General features: G+C 43.0%; 2 protein-coding genes across 13 annotated transcripts; both read left to right on the top strand.

Annotated features, from left to right (window-relative positions):
- The first annotated feature begins 1,100 nt into the window (after positions 1-1,100).
- Positions 1,101-4,066, top strand: LOC123935243 (retinitis pigmentosa 1-like 1 protein). Of its 12 annotated transcripts, none has more exons than XM_045995828.1 (5): positions 1,101-1,202; positions 1,783-1,852; positions 2,188-3,091; positions 3,128-3,271; positions 3,308-4,066. In XM_045995828.1, exons 3-5 carry the CDS (start codon positions 2,216-2,218, stop codon positions 3,887-3,889), a joined length of 1,602 nt encoding a protein of 533 aa, XP_045851784.1. In that variant the 5' UTR covers positions 1,101-1,202; positions 1,783-1,852; positions 2,188-2,215; the 3' UTR covers positions 3,890-4,066. The 12 variants fall into 12 exon arrangements, with proteins under 12 accessions (XP_045851784.1, XP_045851787.1, XP_045851785.1 ...); XM_045995831.1 differs by having other exon boundaries at positions 2,188-2,803; positions 2,876-3,091; positions 3,128-4,066; XM_045995829.1 differs by having other exon boundaries at positions 2,188-2,569; positions 2,606-3,091; positions 3,128-4,066.
- Positions 4,067-13,462: 9,396 nt separating this feature from the next.
- TCEAL3 (transcription elongation factor A like 3) lies at positions 13,463-15,986 on the top strand. The gene is made up of 3 exons (XM_045995836.1): positions 13,463-14,115; positions 14,653-14,726; positions 15,101-15,986. The coding sequence occupies exon 3, from the start codon at positions 15,128-15,130 to the stop codon at positions 15,728-15,730; it is 603 nt and encodes a 200-aa protein (XP_045851792.1). The 5' UTR covers positions 13,463-14,115; positions 14,653-14,726; positions 15,101-15,127; the 3' UTR covers positions 15,731-15,986.
- Positions 15,987-16,641: the final 655 nt, after the last annotated feature.

The following is a 16,641-nucleotide window of genomic DNA, read 5'->3' on the forward strand; positions in this document are numbered from 1 at the left end:
CCACACAAAAACTTAAACATAGACTACTAATTCAGAACTTGTTATAACAAGGGACTTGGCCACCATTACTTGCGTTTGACAGAGACTGAATGTCTCTGGGGAGTGGAAAAGCTTTAGCTCCAACAAAAGAGAAGACTTTAAGTATTCTCTGATTGGAGGCTGTTGGCATATGGGGAAGCTGGAAGCAGGCTAACTAAAAGGGGCACACTTTATATGGTTTGGTTTGGGGAGTATATTTCGATTTCTCGTATTGGGGGGGGCAAAAATAGGGAGGCTGGCAGTCAATGATCAAGTCCTGAAGATTGCTTCAGGGGCTAGGGTTTGGCTTCCTGGGCTGCTTGCTGCAGAGGTTGTGGGTCCCCAGTTCTATTGTCATGTATGGTCAGGTCATTGTCCGTTGTATATTTAGTAGCTCGCTTATAAAAAAAATTAACCATTCCTTTATTCTGCTTCAAATATGATTTTAAGATTTAAATAATTAGAAAATTAATGTTTGCACATGTCAGAAAAAAGGAACAAATTTATCTTGAGAGGAACATTTTTTTCTAATTTTTTCTAAAGTGCAGTATTCTGGGGCGCCTGGATGACTCAGTCCGTTAAGCCTCAGACTCTTGATTTTTGCTCAGGTCCTGATTTCAGAATGGTGGGATGAAGCCCTGCATGGGCAGAGCTCAACGGGGAGTCTGCTGGATATTCTCTCTCTCCCTTTCTCTGCCCCTCCGCCCTAAGATAAATAAATACAACTTTAAAAAATTAAAATAAAAAATAAAGGGCAATATTCTATGTACCACATGAAAGTTCACATTCATACGATTTCATTGGCTGGCTCTAGTCCTTTCAATGGAAATTAAGAGCAACTGGTCAAGACTCCTCCCCCGACCGCCCAACCCATGAAAAAAAGCCTCTGTGGTTTTTATTAAAATTATTCCTTCGACCACCTCAAGAAGAGAAAAAGGACAAAAGGGCCCAAAGAGGTCAGAAGGGAAGCGCTCCAGAGAGCGGTGGGGTGACTAACTGGCAGACGCCGGCTGGTGGGCGGGGCGGCGGAGAGAGAGGGGGAGGGGAGCGAGCTCGGGTGACGCGACGCTCACGTGATCGTCGGGGCGCAGATGTGGGCACCAGTTTGGGAGCCCGCCCTCTTCCCCTGCGGTTGGATCCGGAGCGGTCTGCAAGCTCCTAATTGTTGCTCCAGGTTCTTTGAGGTCAGTGTGAGGGCCTTCGTCGCCTCCTGCATAACCCTGGAATGGGGGTGAGGCACGAACACGGAGAAGAAAAAGGGTGGGGATGGGGTCCGGGTTGAGGGAAGCTGGCAGGAGTATAGCTAGAGATGGGGGTGGGAAAATGGCAAAGGGGGAGCTAGCGACCAATCGGCGGAGGGTGGGCAGAGCGGACACCCCTAGTATCCGTGTCCCCTTTCTCCCGCACCTCCTTCTCGCTGCCCTCCGTCCATTTTGGAGCCGGAGCTGGTGAACTGGGGGGCGCCCCGCTAGCGAGACCGTGGAAGTAAACCCTCTTTACCACTCTATGCGTAGAGAAAAAAAGTTGACTTCAGGGGTGGGGAGGCGACTTGCCTCTGGGGAGACGGACGCAGAGATCCAAAATTAGTTTGGAAAACATCCTGGTCTGGCTCTGGAGGCGTGAAAAGAAATGGCGGCTAGGGTGCGGGGGGCGGAGGAGGTGGGGGAGGGAAACGTTGGATGAGGAGGGCCAGGATTCGGGAAAGGGGCTGAGTCCCTGTGCATCCACCCAAACGCGCAGCCCCTGTCTCCTGTTTGTTTGCAGGTCTGCGTGTCGGTTCTCAGCACTCTGCAAGGCTAGAAAAGGAGGAGGAATCTGTTCAGAATCCCTGCAGGTCAGTGAAGGAGGGGCGTCTCTGGGCAGGGACCCAAAGGGGTGGGGAGTGTGGGGGGTACAGTACCAGCAAAATATGGGGCGTCAGTTCCCTGCTCCAAACGCATTTATACACACGCTGTCGTGCTGAGCAAACGTAGAGAAAATGTCAGGGCTTGCCGGAGAAATGGTTGGCTCCCATGTGTGAGGGGAGAGGATGGGCAGAAAGCACACTTAAAAGCCGGCCCAGGTCAGGGGAACCCTGACAAGTGGAGAGATGCCTGTACTATTCGGACCTGCATTCCACCCCAAGCCCTCAGTTTCCCTTGTCTCCCCTTTGTCTCCTCCCCACCCCAGGACAGGAGAAGGAGGGGGAAATCTCAACATGGAAAAACTCTGCAGTGAAAATGATGGGATGACTGAGAACGAAGAAAAGATGGAATACAAAGAACAGTCACAGGATGCGGGAAAGCCGGAAGTAGCCTGTACTCTGAAAAACAAGGAAAAGTTAGAAAAAGGGACAATGACAGAAGATGAGTTCATACTAAAGCCAGAGAGTATGACAAAGCCAAAATATGGAGAGCCGGAGAGCGAGGAAGAGCCGGAGAGCGAGGAAGAGCCGGAGAGTGAGGAAGAGCCGGAGAGCGAGGAAGAACCTGAGAGCGAGGGAGAGCCGGAGAGCGAGGGAGAGCCGGAGAGCGAGGCAGTGCGGGTAATGGAGGCAGTGCCGGTGAGCGAGGGAATGCCAGAGAGCGAGGCAATGCCGGTGATGGAGGCAATGCCGGTGAGCGAGGGAGAGCCGGAGAGCGAGGCAGTGCCGGTGATGGAGGCAATGCCGGTGAGCGAGGGAGAGCCGGAGAGCGAGGCAGTGCCGGTGATGGAGGCAATGCCGGTGAGCGAGGGAGAGCCGGAGAGCGAGGCAGTGCCGGTGATGGAGGCAATGCCCGTGAGCGAGGGAGAGCCGGAGAGCGAGGCAGTGCCGGTGATGGAGGCAATGCCCGTGAGCGAGGGAGAGCCGGAGAGCGAGGCAGTGCCGGTGATGGAGGCAATGCCGGTGAGCGAGGGAGAGCCGGAGAGGGAGGCAATGCCGGTGAGCGAGGGAAAGCCGGAGAGGGAGGCAATGCCGGTGAGCGAGGGAGAGCCGGAGAGGGAGGCAGTGCCGGTGATGGAGGCAATGCCCGTGAGCGAGGGAGAGCCGGAGAGCGAGGCAGTGCCGGTGATGGAGGCAATGCCCGTGAGCGAGGGAGAGCCGGAGAGGGAGGCAATGCCAGTGAGCGAGGGAAAGCCAGAGAGGGAGGCAATGCCGGTGAGCGAGGGAGAGCCGGAGAGGGAGGCAATGCCGGTGAGCGAGGGAGAGCCGGAGAGGGAGGCAATGCCGGTGAGCGAGGGAGAGCCGGAGAGGGAGGCAATGCCGGTGATGGAGACAGTGCCGGTGAGCGAGGCAATGCCCGGGATGGAGGCAATGCCGGAGAGCGAGGGAAAGCCGGTAATCGTGTCAAAGCCAGTGAACGAGGGAAATCCAGAAGACGGAAAACCAGTAAGTGAGGGAAAGTCCCATGAGGAAGGAAAACCAGTGGGTGAGGGAATGCCAAAAGAAGAAGGAAAACCAGTGAATGAGGGAAAACCAAAAGAAGGAAAAGCAGTGAGTGAGGGAAAGCCAAAAGAAGAAGGAAAACCAGTAAATGAGGGAAAGCCAGTGAATGAGGAGAAGCCAAAAGAAGAAAAGCCAGCCATCGAACCAAGGGTTGCAGGAAAGCGCCCAGCTGGGGATGATGTACCCAGGAAGGCTAAAAGAAAAACCAACAAGGGGCTGGCTCAGTGTCTCAAGGAATATAAGGAGGCCATACATGATATGCATTTGAGCAATGAGGAGATGATAAGAGAATTTGACGAGATGGCCCGGGTAGAGGATGAGGTGAAGAAAACCAGACAGAAATTGGGGGGGTTTATGTGGATGCAGAAAAGTTTACAGGATCCCTTCCACCCAAGGGGCCCAAGGGAACTCAGGGGTGGATGCAGGGCCCCACAGAGGGGCTTTGAAGACATTCCTTTTGTGTAGTGCCCCTGGCAGGCATTTGCCTAGGCCCTGTGCTTTAACCTTATACTAATACTTTAGCTATCACTCTTGTACCTAACTGCAGCCTTCAATGTTTCAGTAGCAGACTTTTGTCCATTGCATGGAAAAATGTTTCTGGCATACTGTAAAATTAAAAAGAAAAAAGTTTGTTGAACCATATATATGGCATCAGTCCATTTTTGTAAAACTACAAAGGCATTTACCTAGTGATCTATGTACAGAGAAAACTCTGAAAGCTATGTCCTGGTTATTTGAAGGTGATTTTTTTGTTGTTCTTTTTTGTTCATTGTATGTTTTCTCCTTAAAAAACACTGATTACTTTCATCATGAAAACAATATATGCCAAGCAATCAAAAGAACTATTTAGTTAGCTCATGAATGTAGTGGAGACACCAAAAATTCTTGTTCAGGGTATAAAATGTTTCTTAAAACTCATGTTTGAGACTGGAAGCTGGGAGACTCAACCTGGCCGATACTACAGATCCATTGCTGTAACAAACAGCCTTGTCATCTGTTAAATGGGGTAAAACTTGCCTTCCAGGGTCATGGAGAAGATAGATGAAGTAATGAGTATGACCTGTGTTGGGCTGGCTCCTACCCTTTGCCTTGCAGTGGCAGAACCAGAATTCTTCCAAATGTTTAGGGGAGGTATGAGAGGTCTCAGGAAGAAGTCAGATAAAATGTGGGTGCCACTGTCCCCTGGGTAATGCCATGTCTCTTGGGCACTGTGCCCCTTCTCAGGAGCTCTGTAATCGCCGGAAGCTTCCACAGCTACTGGTGGTCTGGAGACCATGATGAACTAAAGCAACACTGTCTCAACAGAAAGGTGGAGAATTCTCTACCTACAGCAGAGTTACCCTAATTCAGGTGGGTAGTACCCAATTGTCATTGGGTGTTGATATTTTATAAAGTTTTTTAAAAACACTCCTTTCCAGAATTTTTGTCAGTCTGTTTTTGCATACAGTGCCATCTCCACTGGATTTAGATGCTGGAGGTTGAGCCAGAAAAATCTGAGTGACCAGATGCTGTGCTATTCTCACCTGTTAATCTCATGTCTGCTGACACTTTTTTCTTAGGAGGAATTGTCTCTCAGGAAGTTCCTGTTAAGCCCTGCCTTACCATTTCAACAGATCCATCTACCTATGTGATTCCCCCTTGCCCTGCCCACCCCCAGCTCTTCATTAGCCTTTAATATGCTTTTAGTGTTTTTTGAATGAACTTTTATTTTTTTTTAAGATTTTATTTATTTATTTGACAGAGATAACAAGTAGGCAGAGAGGCAGGCAGAGAGAGAGAGAAAGAGGGCTCCCCGCTGAGCAGAGAGGCCGATGCGGGACTCGATCCCAGGACCCTGAGATCATGACCCGAGCTGGAGGCAGCGCCTTAACCCACTGAGCCACCCAGGCACCCTGAACTTTTATTTTAGAAGTTAATGACTTACAGAATTATTGTAAAGATAGTACAGAGTTTCTGTATACCCCTACACAATATTCTCTATTAACATCTTAAATTAGTATGATGCATTTGTCATAGTGAACAAATACTGACCAAATAATACATTATTATTTACCAAAGTACCTATTAAATTCCCTCAGTTTTTCCCTAATGCCTTTTTCCTGTTCCAGGATCCTATCCAGGTTACCACCTTATATTTAGTCATCTTGTCTCCATAGGCTCTTTTTGGCTGTGACAATTTCTCACTTTCTCTGTTTTTGATGCCCTTGACACTTTTGAGAAGTACTGGTCAGGTATTTTGTATAATATATCACAATTTCAGTTTGCTTGATTTTTTCCTTGTGGTTACACAGGGGTTAAGTGCTTTCGGGAAGAGGACCAGAGAGGTAAGTGCTATATCACCACATTTATATAAGGGGTACAGGTTATCAGGGTGCCTGACTGGTTCAGTCCATAGAACGTGCCATTCTTGATCTTGGGGTCGTGAGTTCAAGCCCCAGGTTGGGTGTCTAGTTTACTTTTTTTTTAAAGATTTTATTTATTTGACAGAGAGACAGCCAGAGAGGAAACACAAGGGGGGTGAGTGGGGAGGGAGAAGTAGGCTTCCCGCTGAGCAGGGAGCCTGATGTGGGGCTGGATCCCAGGACCCTGGCATGACCGGAGCTGAAGGCAGTTGCTTAACGACTAAGCCACCCAGGCACCCCATCTAGTTTACTTTCTCAGAAAAGGGTACGTACTATCAATATTACCACTGTTGTAAACTTTTGTGACCTGGGTTGAGGTAGGGTTTGTCAGGATTCTCTATGGTAAAGTTACTCTTATTTCTCCCTTTCCATACTATCCTTTTTGGAAGAAAGTCACTATGTACAGTCTTAGGAAAGACTGAATGGGATGTTAGGTTCCACTTACTTGAAGGTATCAGTATGGATTTTTTTTAAGTTTTTATTTTAATTCCAGTTAGTTACCATACAGTGTTATATTAGTTCAGGTGTATAGCATAGTAATTCAACCGTTCCATACATCACCCAATGCTCATCATGACAAATGCACTCCTTGATCCCCATCACCTATTTAACCCATCCCCACACCACCTTCCCCTCTGGGAACCATCATATTGTTCTCCATAATTAAGAGTCTGTTTCTTGCTATGTCTCTTATTTTTTCCCTTTGGTTTCTCAAGTTCTAAATATGAGTGAAAGCATATGGTATTTGTCTTTCTCTGACTGACTTAATTCACTTAGCATTATACTGTCGGTGCAAATGGCAAGATTTCATTCCTTTTTATGGCTGAATAATATTCCATTATTCCTCAAAAAGTTAAAATATAACTACCTTAAAATCCAGCAGTCAATATTTATCATATACTTTTGATTATAATCTAATACTACACATATTTTCATTGCTCTAGTTCCAACTTCGGCCATTGAGAGCTCTTTCACTTGGCACTTGTATTTATTTAACCTACCTCCTCCCATCCCTGTGTGGATATGTGTGCATGTGTATGTGTGTGTTTAACACATTCTGGCACTACAAGATGAGGTAGTCTTGTATATTTCCTTTCCAAGTCCTAGAATTTGCCATTTATCCAAGTGGTCCTGCCTGGTACCTTTGGTTAGAGAATGGTATCAAAACCAAGATCTGGGTGCTAAGAGTACTCAGTACTATTGGGGTATCATTGCTTCTAGACCCTTGCAGTTGATAGAGCAAGGAGATCTATTGATATATAATAACCTGTGTGTATCTATGCATGTTTATGTATGTTTTTATCTTTAATTATTTTTATATATTTATTTATAGAGAAATACTTGCCTTTAGTTTTATAGACTCCACTCACTTCCAAAGTTACCTTATGTCAACACCTTATTCCTCCTTCCTTTTCAGTGTGGTTGTTTCATATATTTGTAATAAACTTAGATTCTTTAGGCATATTCTGCATTTGGGGAGTACTATTATTTATGGTATTTTTAAATTTCAAATTCCAGTTCATTGCTGGTATATAGGAAAGCAACTGACTTTTGTATATTAGCTTTACAGCTTTACAGATCTTGTAGCTGAGAGTTTGTCAATGCTGTGGCATTTCTACATAGACAATCATGTCATCTGTAAAGAGACAGTATTATTTCCTCCTTTCCAATCTGTATATGTTTTATTTCTTTTTTTTGTGTTACTGCACTAGCTAGGACTTCCAGGATGATGTTTACTAAGACCATTGAGAAAAGAATACCTTGCCTTGTTCCTGATACTGCCTTGTTCCTCTTCCTTACCCTTAAGTATGTTGTTACATACTTTCTTGTAGATATTCTTTATCAAATTGAAGTGTTCCCCTCTAATTCTATTTTGAGAACCTTTATCATAAATATCATAAGTGCGTATTGGATTCTGTTATGTACTTTTTCCGGATCAAGTGATAAGATCATATGATACATCTTATTTAGGCTGTTTATGTGGTGGATTATACTGATTGATTTTCAGACGTTGAATCAGCTTTGCACGTGTACAATAAATTCATTGCCTTGTTAGGTGCATGATTTTTATACATTGTTGGATTTGATTTTCTGATACTTTGTTGGGGATTTTTGTGTCTGTGTTCATGAGAGATACTGGTCTGTAATTTTCTTTTCTTGTAATGCCTTCTATCTGGTTTTGGAATTAGGGTAGTATTGGCCTCGGAGAATAAATCTAATATTTCTACTTCTGTTTTATGGAAGATATTGTGGAGAATTGGTATTATTTCTTACTCAAATGTGTGGTAAAATTCCCTGGTGATTTCTTTTTTTTTTTTTAAGATTTTATTTATTTATTTGACAGACAGAGATCACAAGCAGGCAGAGAGGCAGGCAGAGAGAGAGGAGAAAGCAGACTCCCCTCGGAGCAGAGAGCCCAACATGGGGCTCAATCCCAGGACCCTGGGATCATGACCTGAGCTGAAGGCAGAGGCCTTCACACACCTAGCCACCCAAGCGCCCCTCCCTGGTGATTTCTAAAAGTTCACTGGTGCCACTTAAATGTTTGGTAAAATTTGGTCTTGGTGGTTTCTGTCTGGAAGGTTATGGATTATTCATTCAATTTCTTTGATACAGGGCTGTTTAGGTTATAGTTTTCTCTTTGTATGAGTTTTAGTAGTTTGTATCATTGAAGGGGATTGGTTCATTGTATCTAAGTTATCAAATTTGTAGGCACAGAGTTGTTAATAGAATTCCTTCATTATCTTCTTAATGTCCATGGAATCACTACTCATAACCTCACTTTCATTTCTGATTTTGTTAATTTGGATCTTCTTTCTTTTTTCTTGATTATCCTGGCAAGAGATGTATCAGTTTTTGTGTTGTTGGTTTTTTTTTTTTTTACCTTTTCAAAGAATCAGATTTTGGTTTTGTTGATTTTTTTCTATTTTTCTTCTGTTTTACTTGTATTGATTTCTAATTATTAATTTCTTCACTTCTGCTTACACTAGGTTTAAAATTACTTCCTTTAGTTTCCTCAGGAGAAAACTTAGGTTATAGATGTTAGATCTTTTATCACATACTCATTTAAGCTAGAAATTTCCTTCTAAGCACTGCTTTTTCTATAGCCCCCAAATTTTGATAGGTTAATTTTATTTTCATTTAGTTCAAAATATTTTTGCATTTCTCTTGTATTTTTCCCTGACTCATGTGTTTAGAATTGTGTTAATTTCCAAATACTTGTGTTTTTCCATCTTTCTTTTTTTAAAGATTTAAATCTTTATTTAAAGTCTTAATTTAAATTTACTTATTTAAATTTATTATTTAAAGTCTTGATTTATTTATTTAACAGACAGAAGTCACAAGTAGGCAGAGAGGCAGGCAGAGAGAGAGAGGCGGAGAAGCAGGCTCCTTGCTGAGCAGAGAGCCTGATGCCGGGCTCCATCCCAGGACCCTGAGATCATGACCTGAGCCAAAGGCAGAGGCTTAACCCACTGAGCCACCCAGGTGCCCCTGTTTTTCCATCTTTCTGTTGTTGATTTCTACTTTAATTCCACTGAGAGCATACTTTTTATGGTTTCTGTTCTTTTAAATTTGGTAAAGTATATTTAATGGCCTAGAATATGGACTCGCAGTGAATGTTCTATACGAACTTGAAAAAATGTGTTCTGATATTTGATGTAATGTTCTGTAAATGCCATTTAGATCAAGTTGATTAATAGTGCTGTTCAGGTCAACTATATCTTTACAGATATTTTGCCTGCTTAATCTGTCAGTTACTGACTAGGGGTGGTTGAAGAGTGCAACTCTGATAATTTGTCTGTTTTATCAGTTTATTTGATCAATTTTCCCTCATATATTTTGATATTTTTGTTAGATACATATATATTTAAGATTATTATGTATTTTTTTCCATAATTGATCCTTTGTCATTATGTCGTGCCTCTTTTTTTTAATCTCTGATACTTTAATTGTTCTCAAGTCTCCTTTATCTGAAATTGTACAGCTATTCCAGCATTTTTTTTTGTAGACTCTGTGCCCACTGTGGGGCTTGAACTCATGCCCCCAAGATTAAGAGTCAAATGCTCTACCCACTGAGCCAGCCAGGCACCCCTCCCTCATCCTTCTTTTGTCCATATTTCTTTTGATTTAGTTTATATGGTTGTATATATCTTTCTCCATTGTTTTACTTATAACCTTTCAGAGTCTTTATTTATTTTAAATATTTTATTTATTTATTTGCCAGAAAGCACAGCAAGGGGATAAGCAGGCAGAGGGAGAAACAGTCTCCCCTCTGAGCAAGAAGCCCATTGCAAGACTTGATCCCAGGATTCTGGGATCATGACCTGAGCCAAAGGCAGATGCTTAACCAACTGAGCCACCCAGGTGCCCAGAGTCTTTCTTTTTAAAATGGGCCTCTTGTCCAAAATGTTTAGCTGGCTTTTATGTGTCCATTCTAACAATTTATCTTAAATGGGTGTATTTGGAGCATTTATATTTCAAATGGTTCTTGAGATATATTCGGATTAGTATCAACCATGTGTAACTGTTTTCCATTTGTTTCCAAGAATTCTTTTTCTGCCTTCTCTAGTTTTGAGTATTTTACATGATTCCATTTGTCTTCTCTTAGTGTATCAATTATATTTCTTTAAAAAAATTTTTTAGTGATTTCCCTCAAGTTTACAATGCGTATTTTTCACTAGGTTTACTTTCAAATAACATTCTTCTGCTTCACTTGTATGTAGTTTAGATACCTTACTATGGAGTATTCATTCATTTCACTTATCCATATGCTATAATCACTAAATATATTGTTAACATTAATACCTTAGATATTTATCTTTTGTATTAATAAGAAAAAGAAACAATTTCATTATATGTTCATATATTCCTTTCCACTGCTCTTTATGAATATTTGAGTTGCTGAACTAATTTGTGTTGCTGATCAATTTTCTTTTCCCTAAAGAAAATCTTTTAATGTTTCTTTAATGGAAGGATTGCTGGTCATCAGTTTTTGTTTGTCTGAGAAAAATCTTTATTTCTTCATCACTTTTGAAGGACAATTTTGCTGGATATAAAATTTTAATTTGGTGATTTTTTCCTTTCAACACTTTAAATATTTACAGTTACAGAAATAGTGTTATAATGCTTAAATAAAAGCTTTGTTTATTTCTCCTTGTAGTTCTATCAAATTTTGATTTATTTATTTTGAGATCAATCTAATAAGTGCATGCAAATTTTAAAATACCATAAAGTGACACTCGTTATGTTTTGTAATGCCTTTTGTTTTGAAGTCTATTTTGTTATTTATAATGTCTTCCTTTTAGTTACTCTTTTCATGTTATAATTTTCTTCTATACTTTTACTTTCAGTCTCTATGTATTTTTGTATTTCAGATGTCTTTCATAAACAGTATAACATTGTGTTTTTTCCAGTCTGAAAATCTTTCTTTTAATTGCTTCATGTAAATCATATTTAATGTACTCACTGATAGTAATAGATATAAATTAACCATTGTATCAAGTTCCTTCTCTATGTCCCATCTAATGTATGTTAGTTTTCTCTTCTTTAGGGATTATTTTCTTATTTTTGCCCCTTTATTAGCTTAGAAGTTTTACCTTAATGTTTTCTGGCCATTAGAACACACAAGCTTGACTTATCAAAGTCTAATATTAATTTTATACTTTTACTTCAGCCCTCTTGACTCCTATGTCATTTGTTGATATGAATTAACAAGGTATTACTAGTTTTATGTAGTATTGATTTAAGATTACGTACATATTTGTCTTTTTAATTGTTGTTTTCCCTTTCTTATCTCCAGTATTCCATCTGGGATCATTTTCCTGTCATGGGAAAAATGCCTCGTAGCATTCAGTATTTCCTTTGGTTTTTGCCTGCCGATGGGAAACTCTTTTTATTTTTAAAGGTCTTTATTTCACCTTTAATTTTGAAGGGTATTTTTACTGGTTCTCAATTTTTTTTTGTCTGGCATTTATTTTCCTTCAAGTTACTAAATATATCATTGTACTATTTTAATACCTCCATTGTTTCTATTGAGAAACCATCAATCACCCTAACTTTTTTTCCTTTAAGGAGTATTCTATTTTTCTGGCTACTTTTATGATTTTTCTCTTTGTCTTTGATTCTCTGCAGGGTTACTGTTATGCATCTCTGTATGAGTTTCTTTTTATCCTATTTGGGATATCTTGGACTTCTTCGATCTATAGATCAATGTCCTTCATCAGTTCTAAAAAATCCTCAGTTGTCTCTTCAGAGGTTGCCTCTGAACACATCTATTTCTCTTTTCCTTCTGGAATTCCAAGTAAACATTTGTCAGATCTTATGCCCTCCCATCTGAATTTTCCATCTTTTTTACTACCTGTGCATCCTTATGGATAGTTTCTTCTGAACATAATTTCTAATTCTTTAATTCTCTTTTGAGCTGCATCTAATCTGCTGTTAAAGCAGAGTTTCTAATTTCAGCTGGACTTTTTTTGGGGGGTAGTTTTAGAATTCCTCTTTTTTTTCTCACTTTTTCTGATTTCTAGCACCCTGTTGAAATTTTCAAGATTTGATTTTATTTATCTGAATACACTAAGCATTGTGGTTTAATAGTCTGTATCTGATGATTCAGATAATTCAAAACTAATAGATCTATTTGTGTTAGCTGTTGTCTCTACTGCTTCTTACTTATGATGCCTTTTTTAAAATTTGTATTCCTGGTTATCTTTCTTTGTGGACATTGTACATGAACAATTGTTTGTTGAAATAATTTGGGGCCTAGGATGATGGACACTTACTCCAGAGAAGATTTTGTTTGCACTGGTCAGGACTTAGGGTTCTTCCTGTCTGGAACCGCCATAATCTATGTTCAAAGATTAAAGTTTACTAGTCCAATTAGATGTTGCAAGGCCAAACTAAAAGATGTTGTGAGAGCTAGTTTATTTCCAGTTTTTAATTACCTCTAAACTGAAACATTTGAGGTTCCCAGCATTATATGGGTGCTGATTTGTTAAGAAACCCCTCTCCTTGTAATGAGCCTTGGGGCTTTGATTTGCTGCCTTGAGTCAGCAGTAGAGTCAACTCAGTTTGGCACTGGTATTACTTAACCTCTATTCCTAACCACAGATGCCCTCAGGACAAATACAGTTAACCATATGAGTACTCCAAGAAGACATGGGTGAATTCCTCTGGCCTCATGTAGGAAAAGAATTCTTAACTATGAATCAAAAACTAGATGCAATAAACATTTGATAAATTTGACTACATTTTTTAATGCATGGCAGAAATATACCATATACAAAGTAGAAAAGCAACTAACAAACTGGAAGTAGATATTTGCAACATAAAACATAAAGGCCTAATACTGTTAATGTATAAAGGGTACTGAAAATGAGGGGAGAAGGACCAACAACCCCCAAAAATGTGGAAAGACGTGGGCAGACAATTTACAGTGGTATTTAAATTGTCCAAAAAATGCAAAATAAAATGCCATCGAGATACTACTACTCACCTATCATGTTAGTGAAAATGAAAAAGTATTCCAACACATGGTGGAAAACGTGTGAAGAATCAAGCACTCTCCCATGCTGCTGATGGGAAAGCAAAAAGTGGATCTAAGGCTGGTGGCGGGGGGGGGGGGGGGGGGTGCGGGCAGCCTGGAGATGGAGATTTGAGAGTCATCTGTGCTAGGGGGCAATGAACAGAAATCATTCAGGGAGAGAGAACATGGGTACAGAGAAGAGGTCCAGGAACACAGCTGCTCAAGGTGGCAGTGCCGCTTCCTGGCGGTACTACTCTCTGGGCTCTGGAGTCAGGCAGAGCCGGTCTTGAAAGCAGCCTGTGGGACTCAATTGTTGAGAGCTCCTGGCAAAGTCGGGTACGTCCCTGTGATCAGCAGTCACACCTGGCAATGACGTACATCGCAGAGGGATGCAGTGCGAGGGCCTGAGGTGCGCCAGGTAAAGCACCTGCGGTCCAGAAGCCTCCCGGCTCCTGCCCTCTTCTTGATTCCCCATTTGCCACTCGGCCCTCCACCGTGTGTGGTTGCTAGGTCCCTTGGGGATGGGGGTAAAGGGGGCGGGGTGGGGGACCGAGCTCGGGTGACGCGGTGCTCACGTGACCGGTTGGGCGCCGACGTGGGCAGCAGCCCCCGAGCCCGCCCGCTCGCCCGCCCTGCGGTCCGGTCCCTGCGCTGTCCGCTCCCATCGCCTGCGCAGAACCAGCTCCGTGAGCTGCCCTGGTGGCCGGCGAGGGGCGAGCGGGCTTCGGCGAGCCCGAGGAGGCGCAGGTCTGCCCCGGGCCCCACAGGTCAGTGTAAAGGTGGGCACTGCTGGCAGCCGTGGTTAGGGGTGGAAGTGGATGGGAGTAGGAACCCGGAGCAGCGCGGAGTGGGATGGGGGTCCGGGAGGTCGGTGAGGAGGGGGATGCAGCGTGAGCGTGGACGTGGGCAGATGGGGATGGAGCACCCCACCGCCACCTCCTCGACGCCCCTCCTGTGTGCCCTCCATCCATTTTTGGACCTGAAATGGGGGGACGCCCCTGCAGTGCGACAGCGAAATGTAGACATTTTAGAAACAACACCCCTCAAACTCTGCACCAAAGAGGAAATACTGCCCTCCGCGGAAAGGGCGTGGGGTGGGCGGCTTGCCTGCAGGGAAGGGGGACACAAACCCAAACAGTTTGGAAAGCATCCTGGTTTGGAGCCTGAGGCCTGAAAAGTAATGGCGGCTGGGATGCGGGGGAGGTAGGAGAGGAAAATGTTGCATGAGGAAAGCGCAGGTTCAGGAAAGAAACTTCAGTTGGCTGAGCACACAGGCCCTGCCCCTGTCTCCTGTCTGTCTGCAGGTCTGTCTGTCTGTCCCCTGCACTCTGCAAGGCTTTCGAGAAAAGGAGGAAGAACCCGTTTAGAATCCCTTCAGGTGAGTGAAAGGGTGGAGGGGCACTGGACAGGAATGGTAGGGGGAGTGTGTAGAGGGCACAGTGTGGGCAGAATTTGAGGTCCTCACTGCCCATCTCACCACCTTGTATGTTGCACCCACCCCACCATACTGAGGGATGGTACAAAAGGTGGTGGGGCCTGCCAGGGAAATGGTGGGCTCTCAGGTGTAGGATGAATTATGGGGTCAAAGGTGGGGAGAAGACAAACTTGGAGGGCTTAAGCAGGTCAGGGGAACCCAGCCAAGGGGAAAGATGCCAGTACTATCAGCACCTACATTCCACCTCCAAGTCCTCAGTCTCCCTTGTCTCCTTTAACTTCTCTTACCCCCGCTCTCCCACTCTACCCCCCACCCAGGACAAGGAAAAGAAGGGAAAATTCAACATGGAAAAACTCTACAATGAAAATGAAGGAAAGCTGGAAATGGAAGGAAAGCCTGAAGATGAAGTAGAGCCTGAAGATGAAGGAAAATCAGATGAGGAAGAAAAGCTGGAAACGGAGGGGAAGCCAGGGCATGAGGGAAAGCTCCAGAATAAGGGACAGCCAAATAATGGGGGACAACCAGAAGATGAGGGAAAGCAAGAAAAGCAGGGCAAGTCTACAAATGAGGGAAAACCACACGGTGAGGGCAAGCCAGAATCCCTGGCAAAGCCTGAGAGTGAGCCACGGGCTGCTGAAAAGCGCCCAGCTGAAGATTATGTGCCCAGGAAAGCAAAAAGAAAAACGGACAGGGGGACGGACGATTCCCCTAAGGACTATCAGGAGGACATACAGGAAAGGCACTTGGGCAGTGAGGAGATGATGAGAGAATGTGGAGATATGTCAAGGGCTCAGGAAGATCTAAAGAAAAAACAGAAAATGGGTGGTTTTCATTGGATGCAAAGAGATGTACAGGATCCGTTTGCCCCAAGGGGGCAGCGGGGTGTCAGGGGCATGAGGGGCGGAGGTAGGGGCCAAAAGGGTTTACATGATATCCCATATCTTTAATGACTTTGGCCTTCAATTTTAACTACTCTAATGAGAATATTGCTGACCATGCTTTCCCTGGCAGGCATTTGCCAGGCTATGTGCTTTAACCTTAAGCTGATACTTTGCTTTAGGTGTCACTCTTGTTACCAGCAGCCTTTTGATCCAACTACAATGTTCTGTCTTTCAGTAGGGAATTTTCACCCATGTGCATGGAAGAAATGTTCATGGTACACTGTAAAATAACAATAAAGAAAATACAATTTTCAGAACCACATATACAGTATCAGACCATTTTTGTAAAAATATAAATGTTTGCATAATGCATTTGTGCATAGATAAAGCTCTGAAAATGTGTATACTAAAAAACAGATCATGGTTTTTCCTGTATGGTAGCCAAAAAAAGGTCTCATTTTTATTCAAACATGAGTCCAATCATGGTTAGGTACCTCTATGCCATTCTGTGGGCATTACTCATTCTCTAGTTGTAACTGTGTCAGTGGACACTGCTGCTCCTTCTTCTGAGTCCTCTACCATCATATGACTGCCACCATGTGTGATTCTTTTTATTTGCTTTTCTCACTAACCACTTTTTCCTAAAGGATCGATTACATTTGTCATAATTTGAAAAACCCTAGAAATCAATACATGATAAACAACTGAAATGTTCAGTGAGTTTATGAGGGCAATAAAGACACTTAAAATTCCTGTTGTCAGTATGTAAAATGATAAGTAAAATTCACATTATCTCTGAGACTCCCAGCTAGAGAAATCAGCTGGTGGTTATAGCAACAGAACCAGTGCTGTAAGGGTCAGTCTTGTCATCTGTGAAATGGGAATAAAACTTAAATTCACATACTGCTGAGTGGGTCAGATTAGATACTGAGTATGTGACTATGCTGGGATGGCACCTTGGTAGTAGTAGGACCCTG

Source organism: Meles meles, chromosome X (genome assembly GCF_922984935.1).
Source record: "Meles meles chromosome X, mMelMel3.1 paternal haplotype, whole genome shotgun sequence".
In the NCBI taxonomy this organism is placed as follows: domain Eukaryota; kingdom Metazoa; phylum Chordata; class Mammalia; order Carnivora; family Mustelidae; genus Meles; species Meles meles.

Coding starts and splice junctions, on each gene's coding strand:
- LOC123935243 (XM_045995822.1), top strand. CDS start 2,216: ATGGAAAAACTCTGCAGTGAAAATGATGGGATGACTGAGAACGAAGAA. Junction 3,092..3,127: donor AGGGAGAGCCGGAGAGGGAG/GCAATGCCAGTG, acceptor CCAGAGAGGGAG/GCAATGCCGGTGAGCGAGGG.
- TCEAL3 (XM_045995836.1), top strand. CDS start 15,128: ATGGAAAAACTCTACAATGAAAATGAAGGAAAGCTGGAAATGGAAGGA.